The sequence below is a fragment of the Vulpes lagopus genome, chromosome 7, assembly GCF_018345385.1.
Source record: "Vulpes lagopus strain Blue_001 chromosome 7, ASM1834538v1, whole genome shotgun sequence".
NCBI lineage: Eukaryota > Metazoa > Chordata > Mammalia > Carnivora > Canidae > Vulpes > Vulpes lagopus.
Genome location: NC_054830.1, coordinates 56,518,303 through 56,537,097, shown reverse-complemented (window position 1 = coordinate 56,537,097; position 18,795 = coordinate 56,518,303). Strand labels below are relative to the sequence as shown.

At 45.4% G+C, this 18,795-nt stretch overlaps 1 protein-coding gene across 1 annotated transcript in view; it reads left to right on the top strand.

Annotated features, from left to right (window-relative positions):
- Positions 1 to 18,795, top strand: part of PODXL2 (podocalyxin like 2) — a 37,017-nt gene that overhangs the window by 14,512 nt on the left and 3,710 nt on the right. The window contains exons 3-5 of the mRNA XM_041762282.1: positions 7,368 to 8,158; positions 8,875 to 8,949; positions 18,209 to 18,365. Coding sequence (XP_041618216.1) covers positions 7,368 to 8,158; positions 8,875 to 8,949; positions 18,209 to 18,365 — 1,023 coding nt within the window. The remainder of the gene's footprint in view (positions 1 to 7,367; positions 8,159 to 8,874; positions 8,950 to 18,208; positions 18,366 to 18,795) is intronic.

The following is an 18,795-nucleotide window of genomic DNA, read 5'->3' as shown; positions in this document are numbered from 1 at the left end:
TTCTGTGATTTGACAGTAACCAAAAGGGACATTTAAAGTGATCTTTCAAGGCCACAGGCTTGGTGCCCGTCTTAATTTCATGTCTTAAGCAGGCGAGTCAGTTCATTACTATTTCAGCTGATGCCAAGAATCATCCATGAGATTATGGCTATCCTGGAAGGTAGCAATGAAGTTCTAGTGTGACCTTGATGAGCTGAGGAAAGAGACTGACAAAACCAATGAAACATAGGAAAGAAAAAATGCAACACGATCTATTTAGGGAACAAAAGACAACCCCCAAAGTGTGCTTAAAAGAAAAAGGAAAAGCCTAAAGAATCCAAGTTGTCCAGGAGTCTGGACCTTCATAAAAGTGGCCTCCTGCTGCCTCCACGCTGCCAGGTTAGGTCCAGCAGGCAGAGTGCAGTGTGAGTGCTGTGTTAAATTGAGACTGAGCTTGCATGAGTCAAGAAGCCTTACCTGACAGCTCACATCAGCTAGCTTCTAGCTCGTGAATCTTGTTCACTTTTCAGCAGTTCACTCAGCAGTATTTGTTGTGTACCTACTCTGCTATTTTTGTAACCATTCTTAAAACTGTGGCAGGTCCAGAGTTTGCACAAGAGAAGAATGATGAGGGGAAGTGTTGAGAATGAGGGATAATCTCAGTTGTTGAGCCCCAGGCAAAGGAGGCTAAATTGGAGCAACTGAGAAAATACGTAGGTTTTTATCCAGAGGGAGCTGCTTCCCAGAAGTTCCTCACTTAGCAGATAAAACAGAAATGGGCTTAAGTTGTAAAGGAACCACGGCAAAGGGGGTTTAAGGAATTTGGGGAGGGAAAAAAAAGCCTTGAACATAGAAATGCCTAAGGAGGCATATTCTTGAAGACGGTGGCAGCCCATCTCACCTGACTTAGCCATCACCTGCTCCAGATGACCCACCAGGTCCCTTTTCGTGCTAGAACCCCTTGGTCCTCGGAGGCCCATTGCAGGAGCACCTGCCTGCAGATACACCCACAGTGAACTGGGTTGTGTGGAGTATAAGACAGCAGTGTGACTTGAAGAGATGGGCTCAGGGATAAGAGAGCATGCCTTCTGGGCGAGGGGATTTGAATGCATTATGTCATTTCACCCAAGCCTCGGCATCCCAGAGGGGTGGTGGGCACGTCTAGAGGCGAGTCAGCCAGCATTCTGGCCCCTGGCTGCAGAACTCTGAAGCTGAACCGTGAGCCCTTAGCTGAACCGTGAGCTGAACCTGTCAATTGTCTGGTGGTTCAACCCTAGCTTTCAAGAGATGGGCTATGCCTGCAGGTCAGATGGAGCAGGAGAGATGATGCTACTGCTGTCAGTTTGCTCCTCCCAGCGTCTGAAGCCAAGTCTGGGCGTTGGTCTAACTGAGCAGGTGTGTCTTGAAAGACTGGCTTTAACCTCCCACAAGCCTGGGTTTTACGACTTTACAGCTGTGATAAATGTAGTTCCACAATTTAGAGCAAGTGTCCTCCCCTCTGTGAGCTTTTTATTCCTCATCTGTAAAAAGGAAGGCTTTGTCTTTGGAGTCCTGATTTCCCTCGGGCTCGAGGGATGATGTAGTTACCAGTTAAAGCCACCAGGGGGTACTGCGACTTCACAGAGCTGGCACCCTGTGTTCAGGGAGGGAGGCTAAGGAGGCAGGCAGGGGGCCAGTGGTTGGCCAAGGTCCCAGGCACGCCTCTGCTGTCTCACCAACAGCCAGCGGACTGAGCTGTCTCCTGTGTGCACTTGCAGCATAGCCACTCCCTGAACTTCCAGGCTTTGAGGCCAAGCTGGAGCCCACTCTGGAGGGTCTGAGCTGTTGGGGACCTTTCATGTCTCCTCAGTGCCCCAGGTGTCGCTACCCTTCTGGGGACAGGGGGCAGGCTTTAACTGCCTTTCCTGCTATCTTGAATGTGTCTCCTAGGTATCTCTGTTCACAGTTGTGTCCAGGTGTGGGGTGTGTGGGGAGTGCTCTGCAGGTATGCCTTCATCCCAGACGGGTTCTGGGGTTGGTGGGACCCTCCTGTTCTGACTCCAAATGCTGAAGCAGATGGGATAGGAAGCAAAGCCTAGGGCACTAAGCAGCACAGGCTCTCCCTATGTGGAGTCACAGCTCTCAGTGACAGCAGTGGGCAGGGCTCAGGACATCCTGCTGTCACTGCACTGGGGCAGCCACCTGCCTTGCTTGGCCCATGTGCCTCACCCCCTGTGGCGCCATCCTCTCCTGCGTCTCTGTTGTTTTCCTGCTCCATCCCCCTGCTTCTCTTTTCCTCCTCCATTATAGTTCACTCTCTTATCCCCTCTCCAAAATGACTTCTCCCACTTCTCCCAGGCCAGTGTCGCAAATCTCCAGAAGCTTGGTCTTCTTTCCTTGGACACCTGAATGGGAAAAGCACGTTCTTACCTGTCCACCAAGTTATTCACTTCTATGTTTCTTCCTCCTGGAGCCTTCAGAAGTTCCTAGTCCAGGGTGGCCTGCCCTGTCCCTTGCCATGTTTCACTTCTCTTCTGGTGGCTCTAGCATGTTCATTAGCCAGTAGATAAGTGGTTCTCTCTCTCTCGCTCTTTCTGTAATTCCTTATTTCAAAAATAATTTCAAATTTACAGAAGATTTTCAAGAATAATTCCCATACACCCTTCACTCAGATTACCCCTGTGTTAACATTTTACCAAATATGTGTATGGACTTATAGATGTACAATTCTTTCTAAACTGTTTGACGGGTTAGACTGCAGATGCAGTGCCCCTTTATTACTTCTACATACTTCAGTGTATACTGAAGAACAGGGACGGTCTCTTACGGAATCATGTACAATGACCATCAGGAAATTAACGTGCAGGCAGCCCGGGTGGCTCAGTGGTTTAGTGCCGTCTTCAGCCCAGGGCCTGATCCTGGAGACCTGGGATTGGGTCCCACGTCAGGCTCCCTGCATGGAGCCTGCTTCTCCTTCTGCCTGTGTCTCTGCCTCTCTCTCTTTGTGTCTCTCATAAATAAATTTAAAAAACATATTTTAGGAAATCAACATGGTTACAATTATGGCAAACTACTCAAACTTGCCACTCTTTTCTGCACTGGGCCAGGCAGATACTGTCTTAGCTGCCGGGAACATAGGAATGAAGAATATCACCTTGGTTGGCAATCAGAGTCAGTAGTCCTGGAAATCCTGTATTATTCTCATTTAGGACAGTAGAGGAGTTGTTGTTTTTAACGCCACTCATGTGTAAGGCACGTTTGTTGAAACTATCTCCAAAGCACAGGGTATGAGTGCTTAGAGCCTTAGAACTCATACATACAGGCATCCATTTGTCATTTGGAAAACTGAAGCCCAGAGAAATCCAGGGACTGACCATCACTTAGACTAGTAAATTGGTGGCTAAGTCTTCTGGCTACAGAGCCCATCACCCACAGCATGACCCCTTTATTGTCCAGCTTAGTTGAGAGTATTCTGTGGGAAGCCAGGCTGTCTGTCTCTGGAGGGATAGAGGGATCAACTTTTGGAAAGTCAGCATCTAATTGAATAGAGGGATTATTATTATTATTATTATTATTATTATTATTATTATTATTATTATTTTGAGTAGAGGGATTATTTAGTTAGCTTGCCCTCTTAGGAACTCCCCTACCTCAGTGGGATTCTGCTGAAGTGCACACCATCCACCACATTCCTGTCACATTCCAGGCTGTACTGAATGTATTGGCTAATTCAAGTACTTCTTGAGGGTTTCCAGTGCACTTTGCCTCTAGACTTGACCATTTCTGCTAAAGGTATAGCTACCGCACAGCCAGCCAGAGTGCCCTCTTCTGCCTGTCAGTCAGCCAGCACACAGGTTATCAAGTCTACCTTGGGGTCATTTCTTGAACCTGTTCTCTCGTCATTCCCAATGTCATCACCTGTGTTCATCTCTCCTGGAACATTGCAGCAAGCCCCTAGCTCTTTTCTCTGCTTTCATTCATCCCCTCTCTCATCAAATTCTTGCACATTGCCATTAGGGCAATCTTCTAACCATAAAATCTCATGATTCTGAGGGATTGTATATGTTCATTGCCCTGGCATCCATGTGGCATGCTATTTTTTTTTAAAGATTTTATTTACTTATTCATGAGGGACACAGAGAGAGAGAGAGAGAGAGAGAGAGAGGCAGAAACACAGGGAGAGGGAAAAGCAGGCTCCATGCAGGGAGCCTGATGTGGGTCTCAATCCTGGGTCTCCAGGATCACACCCTGGGCTGAAGGCAGCACTAAACTGCTGAGCCACCTGGGCTGCCCGTGTGACATGCTGTTATACCATCTTCCTGCCAAGTGGCCATTTCAATTATGTTTTTATGCATTGTATTTATTTTTATATATATATTGAAGTAAAATATTTTTATTATTTTATATACTTGTTTTATGGGTATAATTTCCTCGAGTCTCTCTGGAGGTGTTCAGAACAGATTTTTCTAAGTTCTCCTTGTTTACCAGATTAACTTCTCTCAGAGGAGAGTTGCTTTGCTTTCTCCCTTTCATGTTTCTCTATGAGCCTGGGTTTCCTCTAATGTCCTGTGAGTCCTGATCATTCTTTCATTTTTATAAAGATGATACTAGATTGCTCAGTATTAGAGGCTGGTGTAGGTCTCTTCAGTATTCTGTGGTCTCTGCTCCATGAGCACACCTCTCTCCTAAACACCATGACTGTCTGCTTTGTGTAGTGAATAGGTAAGCTTCCCTGTGGAGTATGTACAGGGGATGAGGAGTGGAAGATGTTAAGTTACCAGTTTCTTCTACTAGTTACCAGTTACTTCTACTTCTAACAAAAGTACAGTGAGTAGAGTATTCTAATTATTTGTCTAAATAGTATAGTGTGCTTTCAATTATCACTAAGATCAATCAGCTAAAAATTATACTTTTTCTCATAAGAAGTTAATTTTTCCTTTGGTAATAATTCTCAGAGTTGTATGGATCCATTTGAATGCTTATTTCATAGACCCACTGCACAGCTTCTCTCAAGAGATTTATTTTCATGACTTCCTCTCAGGTTTCTTGATTCCTGTGTCTTTTTTGGATTTCTTGGGGGAACTTCCTTAAATACCTTTCTCAGAATCAGTGGATTGAAAGACCTTTCTTTGAATATATGAAAACGTCTGTTTTATAATCATACTTGAATGATAGTTTAGTTGGGTATAAAATACCAGGTTCAAAATACACTTCCCTTAGCATTTTGAATGCATTTTCAGTTTCCTTTCTGCAGTCTAGTGTTATGAATTAGAAACTTGGTGATAATTTGATAATCTCTTTATTGTAACTTTATAGGTTAACCTGTTCTTTTTCTGAGAGCTTTTAGGATCTCCTCTTGCTCCTTAGAATTCTGAAATATGGGGATTCCTGGGTGGCTCAGTGGTTTAGCACCTGCCTTTGGCCCAGGGTGTGATTCTGAGGTCCTAGGATTGAGTCCTGCATCAGGTTTCCTACATGGAGCCTGCTTCTCCCTCTGCCTGTGTCTCTGCCTCTCTCTTTCTCTCTCTCTCTCTCTCTCTCTCTCTCTCTGTCTCTCATGAATAAATAAATAAATAATCTAAAATAATAATAAAAACGAATTCTGAAATGTCATGAGAATGAAGCTAGATGTAAGCCTTTTATCATTCACCTCAAGTATATGCCCTTTCAATGTGAAGATTCCTGCTGCCAGGTGTGGGAAATTTTCTTCTTTGGCTCTTTATCCTTTCCATTTTAAGGGTTCTTATCTTTTTATAAATCATATTAGATATTAGACCTCTTGCACTGGTCATCTGTTTCTTTTAACTTTTCTCTCTTGTCCTTTTACTTTTGCTCTAAAGATTTTTCCTTGACTTTTTTCTTCCAGATGTTCTATTGAATTTTTATATTTTGACAATTTCATTTCAGTTTCTACAGACTTTTTCTTTTTTAGAGATTATTTGATTCTCTTATTAGCCTTTTTTTATTTTAGGGATGCAGTATCTTTCGGTCTCTCTGAGATACTAACTGGAATTTAAAGATTATCTTCCATTTTCTTTTCTTTTTTTATTTTTAAACTTTATTTATTTATTCATGAGAGACACAGAGAAAGGGGCAGAGATACAGGCAGAGAGAGAACCAGGCTCCCCACAGGGAGCCTGATGTGAGACTTGATCCCAGGAACACATGATCATGATCTGAGCCAAAGCCAGATGCTCAACCACAGAGCCACCCAGGTGCCCCTGTCTTCCATTTTCTGAATTTTCTATGTTTTGTGTCCTTTTGCTCCCATAGTTATTCTCTCTCCTTGATTCTGTTAGAAAGGGAGCCCCTTTTCCACTGTCTCTCCTGGTGTTTGTCTTGGCTGAGGGATTATTTGTTCCTGTGATGTCATCTGCTTTCTACATTCCCAAAATATATCTAAACCTTTAAAACTTTGACAGTTGAAAAGCCATTCTACCATTTGATGGAAATTTTGGAGGAGGAGGCTCAGTTCACCACCTTGAACCACCTCTCTCATGTCTGAAGAGTGCTTTAAAACAGTCTTTGATATTTGTTTTGCAACAAGATGGCAACCAATAAAATTTCTTGCTAGAAATAGCTTCTGGTGTTTTGAATAAATCTCTAAGAGAACTGGCCCATGACTTTGCTATGTCATTACTCTGAAGAGGCCTAGGCTTCAGTGAAAAGCCAGAACAAGTCCTGCTGTCCAGGAGGCCTCCTAAGTTCCACACTTCAAGATATGGTTCCTAGGAATGGCAGGGAGGGTAAAATTCCTCCTGTCACTACCAACAGTGACCGTGTCAGTTCTGGGCTCAGCCAGTAGTCTCTCTTGAGCTCTCCTGACATCTTTTTTATTTCCCATCCAGGGGCTAAAGGTCATGATCTCTGTGTCTCTTCTGTTCCTGTGATCAGAGGGTTCTTAGACCTCATTTGATGGTTTTACCAAGAGGCCTCCCATTACAACCCATTGGAAAAGAGATAAAAGGAACCTTTTCTAATGGGTTGTCTGGGATCTTCTTGGAGAAATCCCCAGAGGAGGAAACATAAATGCATTATAAGAACTATAGAGATGTTAACTTCTTGTCATGGACTGTCATCAAGGGCTGTCTCTGAGGGGTGCAATCATACAAACTTTCTTTCTACTTTTATACATTCTTGTGTTCACAGAATTTTAGTGGCAGATTTGTGTCATAATCATCATGAAGGAAATAAGGACTAGCTTGGCCCTCATCTCCCCCACAGTCTGCCTCCCAGATTCCCACCACCCAGCCTTATTTCTCATTCCTTTCGAGTAGGCTTGGTAGTCTGACTCCCCACCATCTCCCTGTGGGTCTCACGGTTCCTTTATATCATCTGTTCAGTGAATACTGAACAAATCAATGATGGATGATGAAACTAGTGAATGAGGTTTCTGTCTCTATTCTTAGACTACGTCTTTCCAGACTTGACTGAGAAGGCGGGTCCAATAGAAGATACCAGCCAGGGTCAAGAGGTGCCAAGTCTGCCCTCCCCTTTGCCCAAGATGAACCTGGTGGAGCCACCCTGGCATATGGCTCCTGGAGAGGAGGAAGAGGAGGAGGAAGAGGAGGAGGAGGAGGAGGAAAGGGAGAAGGGGGAGGTAGAGAAGGAAGAAGAAGAGGACGAAGAGGAGCTGCTGCCTGTGAACGGATCCCAAGAAGCATCCCAAATTCAGGTCCACAGCTTTCCTCCCACCAGCAGCAGTGAGATGTCAGGGGCTGCCAAATACAGGCATGAAGAATCTGGGGACCAGGCCTCTTTGGATGTGGAGGTGGGGAGCAGCATGGAGCCCAGCCTGTCACCACCCGCAGTCACCCCAAGTACAGTGACCCCAGGGGGTCAGGACTTTGTCAGCCAGGAGGCAGGGGGCACAGTGCTGCCAGTGGAAGGGCATGGGGTAGACTTTGAGGCTCCTCAGGAGGCAAGTGAGGAGGCCACTGTGGGAGCAGTGGGGTTGGCTGGCAAGCAAGGGGAAGTGCCGTCCTTGGCATCATTCCCTCAGACAGAAGCTCCCAGCGGGGCTGAGACACCAGATGAAGACCCCCTTTACCCTGGAGCCTCAGCCTCTTTCCCCCTGGCCCCCCGAGACGTGGAACTGACACCTTCCTCTGCTACCTTGGGACGAGAAGACCATAGCCATCAGCCCCAGGAAGGACAGGCTGTGGAAGCCCAGTCCAGAATACCCTGGGATTCTACTCAGGTAAAGTGAGGGCACATGAAGACCATGTGACTGTCTCTCTCTCTAAGGACCCTGGTGGTCCCCTGGCTGCACAGTGTGGATGGGAGGGGCTGCCAGGCTGAGATGGGTGTCCCCAGTATAGCATGTAGAGCCCCAGCAGAACTTTTGCGGCGCACACCTCGTAGCCCTGCATGGGCTCTTGTTAGAGCTCCGTTCCCCTGGCCTGCATGGCCTCATTCAGTGCTGCTGCTGCCACCTGTGGCCTTCCAACTGCCTGACCTGTGCCCCCGCCCCCATCTCCATACCTGCTCCCCTAGTGCAGTCGCCACCTACTCTCCTGCTCACCCCTGCCCAGCATATGCCCAGGTCAGTGCTCACATGTGGGAAAGGAGTCCCAAATTGCCAGCCTGTGTATCTGGCCTGCAGTTCTGTTTTCGTTCAGCCTACAGAACAAGAAACCCCTGCAGGGTTGCCACTGAAGGCCAGTAGCTGGGGCAAGCCCTGTCAGGCCTCTCCTGCCTGTACTTGAAGATATCCTCTGTGCAGTCCCTGGAGACATCTGGGGCTGGAGCCTGGGCATGCCATCTTGCAGAGGCTGTCAACTCTCACCTAGCTGTCACTAACCTGCACCTGGCCTTCACCATCCAGCTGCTCAAAGGGTTTCCATCCGCACTTTCTCTGGATGCTTTTCTTAATGCCTTTGTAATTGTCACCCTTCTTTTTGGTTTACTGCGCAGGTGATCTGCAAAGACTGGAGCAACCTGGCTGGGAAGAACTACATCATTCTGAACATGACGGAGAATATAGACTGTGTGAGTGCAGAGCTAGGCGGGGACCACAGGGCAGGATGGGGACTGGCGGGCCGGCAGAGTGCAGGCAGAGGGAGCACCCGGGGATGGGGAGGGCTTAGTCTAACCCAGTGGCTGAACCAGCACCCACCCCTGTCTAAAAGAGGAGTGTCTTCATATGCTTAAATTCCTAAGGGCCCTTTTGTTCTTGCCCTGCTCTGTGTTTAATTTCAAGGATTGGTTTCATTCACACGTGCAATGTCTTATCTCCTGGGGGTTATTGAAACAGTCTTTTAAAAGTCATTTTCCTTATTTGTTAGTTTAGGTCTTGCTTTTCTCACATGCATTTGCTCCTCAGATGTCTGGTGGGTTCATTGTGAGCTATTTAAGGAGGGCCATCAAAAAGCTGGTTGAAGCTTTCAGCTTGTAGTGGAGTTTATTACCTGTGGCTTCTCAGGAGGGTGGACTGGCTGGGCCATTTGACAATTTTTAATGTCAACACTTTTAGATCCTTCCTCTTGGGTGACCAGATTCTTTGAAAAAGGAACGTCTGTCCTCCTGAGAGCATAAAGGGCTGGTTGCCAGTGTTGTGGGAGCCAGGGTGGGGAGATGAATGGGCGCCCTGGTGTTAAAACACGTGTGCATGGATACATTCACTTATTCTCTCTCTGAGCACGAGCCTCTGCCACAGGTGCACCCAGTGTCCTCCAGGTCAGAGGGCCTTTCTTTTACCCTCTTTGCAGAATCAAGTTCCAATCTTTTGCCAGGGGGCAGGGACATTCGTCATCTCTGCAGTGCTGGGGAGAGGAATTAGGGATCCAGCTGCTTCTTAAACAGAGTTTCAAACAGTTTTCCTATTTTTAGATCCATTTTCATCCTCCCTTCCAAAGGTAACCAGTGCTGCTTATTCAAGAGCATTTTAGTTGGGAGTTTGACAGCATAAGTGTGATTGCTTCTCAGCTTGTCCCATTTTGGCTTAGGATTCGGCTCTTCAGGGCTTGCTAGATTAGGAAATCCTAACTCATCCATATGCCTCCAGTGCCCAGACTTCATTGCTCTTGTCTCCTCTTTCTGTTTTTGTCTTTGTGGTTTTAGACCTCAAAAAAATGCTTTAGTCTTGTTTAGTGGGTTTGGGGAAATATAAAAATATGTGCACGTATTTAATTCAAAAGTGACCCATAAGGTTGTCTTCTTTTATCCCATTATAAATAATAAACAAGTGAGTTTTTAAAAACATGATTGGTATGTTTTAATCTGTTGCAGTGATTATTTATTTTTACTGGTGCTTATATGCCAGTGCGAGCCTCTTTGCATTGGCTTCTAGGTCTTTTTGACCAGCGTGTTAGTGTTTGATAGTTTCCTTGCTTTTTGGTATAATAAGATGTTCTGGGCTCATCTTGTACTTTCCCTCCCCTAGACATGAAATCAACATTTCTCCAAGCCCTCATTGCATTTATTGGGAAATGGTACTTAGAGACCACAGTGTGGGTCCTTGAGACCCTTAAATTTTGTGTGTGTATTTGAACATTAAAGTCATATGTCTCTCCTCTTTCCAAATAAGACATAAATTTATAAAAATGCTTTCATTCTGCCTCCCCTTTTTTTTGTCATTAGTTTTCTTCATTTATTATTTGCTCTCTGCCTAATTAGTCATTTTTTATGCTGGATTTTTTTTATCATGGTAAAAAAATCTAATGTAAAATTAATCATCTTAAGGTACTATAGTGGTGTTAAGTATGTTAACGTGTTGTTAACTTTTCATCTTGTAAAACTAAACTCTGTCCACATTAACCACTCTCCCAGACCCCCAACAACCACCATTCTACTTTGTGTCTTTAGGAATTTGGCTCTAAGTATGCCTTACAAGTGGAATCAAGCATTTGTTCTTCTGTGACTGCTTTATTTCACTTAGCAGAATGTTCTCAAGGCCCATCCATGCTGTAGTGTGTGTAAGAATTTCCTCCTTTTTAAAGTCTGAATAATATTCTGATGTATCTGTATCAGCCCTTATTTAAAGAATGCCTTTGATTTTGTCATGTTGTTCTTTTGTAGCTTTTTGTTTTGATAGAATTTCAGAAGACTGGCACAAAGAAATCCTATGTATCTTTCAGCCAAACTCACCAGCTCTTAGCGTTTTTCCAAATCATTCAAGAGCAAGTTGAAGGCATTGTTTCCTTCTGTTCCTCCCTCTTGAAAATTTGGTGTATATGTCTTGTCTTCAGAAGAAGAAGAGTCCTTTAGTTCACTAAGGTACAGTGATCAAAATCAGGACGTTCACACTGATGGACACAAAAGTATAATTTATAGACCTTCTTCAGATTTCATCAGGGGTCTAGGATCTAGCCCAGAACCAGGCAGAGTATTCAGTTTTCATGTTTCTTTGGTTTTAAATCTGAAACAATTCCTTAGCTTGTCTTTGTGTTTAATGACCTTGACATTGTTGAAAAGTAATAGGAGTAATAATGTGCATCAAAATGATGGAGCTTTACAGAGAACACATCTTCAGAGAATGATAGGGAGAGAAGTGCTGACAGTCTCATAGAGAAAGTCGTGTGAGATAAAGCTTCAGTTCTGGGAATCTGATCTGTAAGATTTAGAAAGAGCAGTGCAGATTTACAGCTTCTTCTCTTTTACCTGAGATATCATAGGTAATGCACACAGAGGAAACTAGAAAGCAGCCTGGGAAGAAAATCCAGGAGAGGAAGCAGAAAGATAAAGTAGTAAAGCAGAGGTATTGCCCTTGAGTTCTGTATGGCAAAAGGAAATTCTCAGTAGCGTCTCTCAGCACAGAGGACTGGATCGCAGACCTGAAGGCAGAAACAGCTGGGGTGAAATTGAACCTTCGTCTGAGGCCCCTGAGTTGCTGGGTGCACATAATGTCTTGTACTTCCCAGCCCTACCCTGGAATTGGCCCTTTCTTCATGGAGCCCTGGTTCCTTCTAATGAGGAAAAGGTATTTAGAAACAAGATCTGGGCTCCTGGTGTACTCATGGCTACTGGGGTGTCATTGTTCCTTGGCCCTTTTGGAAGAGAGCTAAGAGAGATAGGTCTGTATTTTTTCTCTGTAGAATATAATTTATATTATATTATATTATATTATATTATATTATATTATATATTATATATGTGCACATACACACACATATATGTGCTCGTATATGTTTATATACGCACCCACACATATTTATAATGATGACTTTAGTAGTTAACATTCCAGTCTTCCAGTTCCAATCTAGGACCATTGGCTCTTCCCAGCCTTCTCCTGTTGCACAGTTGTATCTTCTTTCGCCGACAGAAACCCAATTCCCAACAGGTTTAGTGTATTTACTCATTTGTTCAGTTCTAGAATACTTGACAAGTGGTTGCAGTTTTTAACCACACCACTGCAACCATAAACCTACTAATAAGCAAAACTCAAGATCTTCTTGCAGCTTCTTTTATCTTTAGATGACTCTGAGGTTACCTGAGTTAATTCCTTTCTCTTTTGGTGTAGTTACACATTTGAGATAGGTTTCTGTTTGTCTTCAGTTTTAGATTCCCACCCCCATCCTTGTTGATATATTTGTATTTTTGAGCATGTAAAACATTAATATGGTTCTAAACATCTAAATGACACAAAAATGTTTGCTTACATACAGAAACACCCCCTCCCCGATCACCTCTCGCCTTTCATTCCCACCCACTCCCTCCAGGTAACCAATCTCATTAGTTTCTGGTTATCTTCCCTGTGTTTCTCTTCATAGAAACAAGCAGATAGATGTATAATTTCTTCCATTCTTTCTTGCAGGAAAATGTAGCATACTATTTATATTTTTATTAGTTTGCTAGGGTTGTCATAACAAAGTACCACACTGGATGGCTTAAAAACATAAATTTATTCCCTCACTTTTTTAAAGGCTGAAAGTCCAAGATCAAGGTGTCAGCAGGATTGATTTCTCCCGAAGCCTGTCTCCTTGGTTTGCAGATGGCCATCTTACCCCTGTGTCTTCACATGGTTGTCCCTCTGTGTTTGTCTGTGTCCTTAATCTCCTCCTCTTATAAGGACACCATCAGATTGTATTGGATGGGGCCACCCTAACAACCTCATTTTAAATTAATCACCTCGTGAAAGACCTATCTCCAAATATAGTCAACATTCTGAGGTGCTGGGGGTTAGGGCTTCAACATAAACTATTGGGCGGGGGGGGGGGGGGGACACATTTAGTCCATAACATTATTCCTCTGTATTTAGCTTTTCTTGCTTGACAATATATGCTGGAAATCACTTTATGTTAATTTATGGAGATTATTCTCAATCATTTTATTTTTACAACTGAAGAATACCCCATTATGTGTATGTATTGTAGGTTATTCATTAAATTTCCTTTGTGTGGGCATTTGGGTGGTTTCCGATATTCTGTGGTTACTTACAAGGCTGCATCAAATAACCTTGTTTGTATGTATTTTTGTGCTGTTGTGATGTATCTTCAGAGTAAGTTTCTAGAAGTGGGATTGCATATACAATTTGTTAGATATTACCAACTTTCCATTTCTCTCTGATTCTCATTTGAATCTTATTGGGCCTTATTTTTCTGCCTACAAAGTGTCTTGGCAATTTTATGCTTTTTCTCCTCCCCATGGACACAGGCACATGATAGAGCCCCTTATAGCTCCTCCAAGTGAGCAGGAATGTTTTCAAGTCCCTGTTTCACTGAAGGGGCTGCTCTTTGGAGGCTTCTGTTCCATTCTGGTACTCTGCTCTAGTTCTTCATCTCACGTGGGCCAAGAACACATAAGCATTTAAAGCCAAGTCTCCAGCTCCCAGGTTCCATCTCTGGACCCTGGGCCCTTAGGAATTGCTGCAGCTTTGGCACCTGCTCAGTCTTCTAGCTTCGAGTTCCCTCTGCTTCTGCCTATGTTTTTTCCCAGTATTTCTCTGTACCAAGGTGGCAGAGCAGGACTTTCACCAGCTCTGTCTGCTGTATTGGCACAAGTCAAAATGATAGGCAGGGTGTTCCTTCCTGTTTGCCATAAGGACCACACCAGACACTTGGAGAAGTTGCATGTAACTTCAGGGCATTGGAAATGGGTGCTTGGATTTCCCCCTACTGTGGGGGAAACAGTGTGATGTATGGGAAGGACCAGCAGGGAAGATAACTTAAACTCATGAGTGCATTGCACTTAAGAAAAGCTCTAATGGGGCAGACCGGGTGGCTCAGTGGTTCAGCACCTGCCTTCAGCCCAGGACGTGATCCTGGAGTTCGGGTCAAGTCCCACATTGGGCTCCCTGCATGGAGCCTGCTTCTCCCTCTGCCTGTGTCTCTGCCTCTCTCTCTCTATCTCTCTCTCTCTCTCTGTCTGTCTCTAATGAATAAATAATCTTAAAAAAAAAAAAAGAAAGTTAAAAAAAAAAAGAGCTTTAATGACTTACAATATACATGCAGAAAAGCACACAGATCATAAGTGCGTAGCTTGATGGATCATCCCAAAGGGACCACAGCCATGTAATCAGCCCCCACATGAAGACATGGAACATGATCAACACCACCAGAAGCCCTTCTCATTCTCCCTTCTAGACACTGCTCCCTCCAGGGAAACCATTTTCTTGATTTGTAACCACATACATTGATTTTTGCATGCTTTTGAACTTTTTATGAAGTATTTTGTGTCTGGCTGTTTGCACTAAACATTCTGTTTTTGAGATTTATCTGGATGGCTTCATGTAGTGAAGTTTGTTCATCTGTATAGTATTCCATTACTGTATCCATTCTGATGCTGCTGGGCCTTTGGGTAGTTCCCAGCTTCAGGCTGTAGGGCATATGCTGCTGTGGATGTTCTTGCACACATATTTTGGTGAGCATATGAATACAACTGTATATGCAGGGACATGATCTCTGCATATATTCACCTTGAATGGATGCTGACAACTTTCCAAAGTGTTTGTACCAAGTTATACTGCCTCCAGCAGTGTGTGTCAGGTCTGGTTCCTCCATGTCTCTGTCAACCACTGAGCCACCCAGGTGCCCCTGGTTAGTTTTTTCAAGTCCATTTAGGAAATCTTCGCCTACTCTGAGTTCATGAAGATAGCTTTCTTATTTTTTAAGAAAATTCTCTATTTTAGAGAGAGAGAGGGAGAGCACATGCATGGGGGGGCGGGCGGTGGGAGAGACAGAGGGAAAGGAAGAGAAACTCAAGCAGACTCTGTGGTGAGCATGGAGCCCAATGCAGGGCTCAGTCTCATGACCCTGAGATCACACTCTGCACCGAAACCAAGAGTTGGACGCTCAACCAAGTGTGTCACCTAGGCACCCCTGAAGATAGCATTTTGTGCTTACTTCTCAAAGCTGTAATCTGGAATCCATCTAGAATTAATTGTAATATGAAGTATGAGTCAAGGTACATTTTTTTTCTTTTACACTGGGATAGCCAGTTGTCCTGGCACCTGTGACTGAGTAAGTACTTTTAATCCTCACATTAAAATGGTGTTAGGACCAAAGCCCGTGTTTTCAGATGAGGAAACTGAAGCTCAGAGAGGTACAGTGTTTTGTTAAAGGTCGCAGAGCTGATGAGTGGCAGAACCAGGATTTGAGGAGTACCTGGGTGGCTCAGTGGTTAAGCGTCTGCCTTTGGCTCAGGGCATGATCCTGGGATCCTAAGATCCAGTCCTGCATCAGGCTCCCTGCAGGGAGTCTACTTCTCCCTCTGTGTATGTCTCTGCCTCTCTCTCTCTCTGTCTCTCAGGAATTAAAACAAAACAAAACAAAACAAAACAAAAAACAAAAACAAAACTTAAAAAAAGAATCAGGATTTTTTTTTGTATATTTTTTTAATTGGAGTTCGATTTGCCAACATAGCATAACACCCAGTGCTCATCCCGTCAAGTGCCCCCCCTCAGTGCCCGTCACCCAGTCACCCCATCCCCCGGCCTACCTCCCTTTCCACCACCCCTTGTTCGTTTCCCAGAGTTAGGAGTCTCTCATGTTCTGTCTCCCTCTCTGATATATCCCACTCATTTCTCTCCTTTCCCCTTGATTCCCTTTCACTATTTTTTGTATTCTCCAAATGAATGAGACCATATAATGTTTGTCTTTCTCCTTCTGACTTACTTCACTCAGCATAATACCCTCCAGTTCCATCCATATTGAAGCGAACGGTGGGTATTTGTCGTTTCTAATGGCTGAGTAATATTCCATTGTATACATAGACCACATCTTCTTTATCCATTCATCTTTTGATGGACACCGAGGCTCCTTCCACAGTTTGGCTATTGTGGACATTGCTGCTATGAACACTGGGGTGCAGGTGTCCCGGCGTTTCACTGCATCTGTATCTTTGAGGTAAATCCCCAACAGTGCAATGGCTGGGTCGTAGGGCAGGTCTATTTTTAACTCTTTGAGGAACCTCCACACAGTTTTCCAGAGGGGCTGCACCAGTTCACATTCCCACCAACAGTGTAAGAGGGTTCCCCTTTCTCCACGTCCTCTCAACATTTGCTGTTTCCTGTCTTGTTAATTTTCCCCATTCTCACTGGTGTGAGGTGGTATTTCATTGTGGTTTTGATTTGTATTTCCCTGATGGCCAGTGATGCGGAACATTTTCTCATGTGCTTGTTGGCCACGTGTATGTCTTCTTTGATGAAATTTCTGAAGAATCAGGATTTGAACCCAGATTTATTTGATTCCAAATTCAGAGTTTTCTCCCCAGGCCACTGACACTCAGTTCCCATCTGCAAAATAAATAGCATGAAATATATAGTCATCAGGCACTGCCAGAATGGACATTGTGCATCTGTGGGCTTATGCCAGGCAGACATCTTGACCCAGGAAATGTGGGGTATGCACATGTAGGGGATCCCAGGCCCATGGAATGCGGGAGGATTTGCCTGTGGGTAGGATTGTGTTTCTTTTGTAAGCAGGGAGGCTGCTGGGTGCAGTGCGTGCTTCTCAGGCAGATGCAGGTGTGTCCCCTTTCCCTGCATACACATGCACACACATGCACATGAAGACAGTAAGAACTGTTTTGGGAAAAGGGCTTTCCTAGCTTTCTAGGTACCAATTTTCTCCCAAATTCAGAACCAAGTAGGCTTTCTGTTCGGCGAGTGAGTGCCAAGGCTTGAGCTTGCACCTGGCACTTGCCAAGGTAACAAGGAACTTCGGTCCCTGTGGTAGCCTTTAGATTGGCATGATGATCAGGAAGGCTCACTAGCTTGGGCTCTAACGGAAAGGAATTAGGAATGTCAGAACCCCACATGGTCTGATGAGGTGCCTGGGCCTTACAGGCAGCCCTGGCTCAAAGCTCAAAGTTCTAAGGCAGTGTACTCAGAAGAGTGCTAAACAGCTGGGGCAGGTATCTTGCTCAAAGCTTTGGAGGCCAGGAGCAGAGGTCAGTGATTCCCTGGGGACAAGAGGGAGAAGGCTGCTGAAGCAGAGCCTGGGGGTGGGGAGCAGCAACAGGGACAGTGAGGGTCTTTTCCCTGATGGGGCGAGATTGGTGGCCTGCGTGGGTTTCTGCCACTCACTGAGTTCCGGGCCGGTACCTGCCTCTTGTTTCATTTTTAAAAATTACATGATTATATATACACAAGGTGAGGAAAATCTAAAGAGTATGAGAGTGTCTGATGAGAACAAAATCTGCTTATATCCCTCCTGCTCCTGGCCCGGCTTCCAGGGATTACCATTTTAGCCATATCTGTTTTCATTCTTCTACTCTCTACTGCCACCATAAAAGTACTCAGACATCTTTCTTGACTCCCCAACTTTGGGCTGTATCTCTGCAATGACGAGATAAGCATGTCACTGTTTTCCCACCTCCCCTCCTGGGTTTGGTGGCTGTATGGCAGTGTGCATATTGTACCCCTGACACCCTAGTCTATCCATCCCTTGCACTACACCCTTGAATACTCCAGCCTGGCCAGCATACTTCCATTCACATGAGACACCCACTTCCCAGACTTGTTGCATATGGGCATCTCTGTCTCCAGGCTCAGCTGTGAGTACCCCTGGGCACACACCATGCTTTCCACATGTGAGCGGCCTAGGCAGTAAGGAGCAACTGGATGCCTGTGGGGAACCAGTAGGTGTATGCCTTGCTGTTCCACAGTTCTGCCCAATGGCCAGGCTCAGTGTCTCAATGGTCCCCAGGGCTACAAGAACACCCCCTCTAGAAGAGCCAGCTGGCCTTTCCCGGTGTTTGGCCACTGGGAGGTTGGAGGTTGGAGTGGGTGGTGTTGGGGTAACCTGGAGGCAGGGGGTTAGTAGAGCCCTCTCCCTTACCAGGCATGGGGGCTCTCTTTTTGTCCTTGTAGGAGGTGTTCCGGCAGCACCGAGGGCTGCAGCTTCTGGCCCTGGTGGAGGAGGTGCTGCCCCGCCACGGCAGTGGCCGCCATGGGGACTGGCACATCTCCCTGAGCAAGCCCAGTGAGAAGGAGCAGCACCTTCTAATGACCTTGGTGGGCGAGCAGGGTGAGCGGGGGCAGCATGCAGAAGGGAGGGCCCAGGGAGGCAGCATGAAGCCGGCACTGTTTCCTGAGGGCCACGGGAGGTCTGCAGAACCACAGGAAAGCATGCAGATGGGGCTCTGAACTTGGACCTCTAGGACAGCAGGATGAGGTAGTGGCTGGACCTCTAGTATAGGGCTCAACTGCAGTTGAACTGGAGTTCTGGAGAAGGGGTGGAGGGTGTGAACGTCAGGATTAGGAGGAGAAGAGGTGTGGTTTCAGTACTGAGGGAGACGATGGGCACTGCATGCTGAGTTGTGGGCTGCAGAGGGGGCATGTTCAAAATGCAGCAGTATGGGGCTGTGGGAGTGACTGCCTGCTGTCCCACCTGCCACGTGGTGGGCATCCACTCAGTCCTTTTGAACGAGTTAGCCAGCAGAAAGCAAGCATAGGAG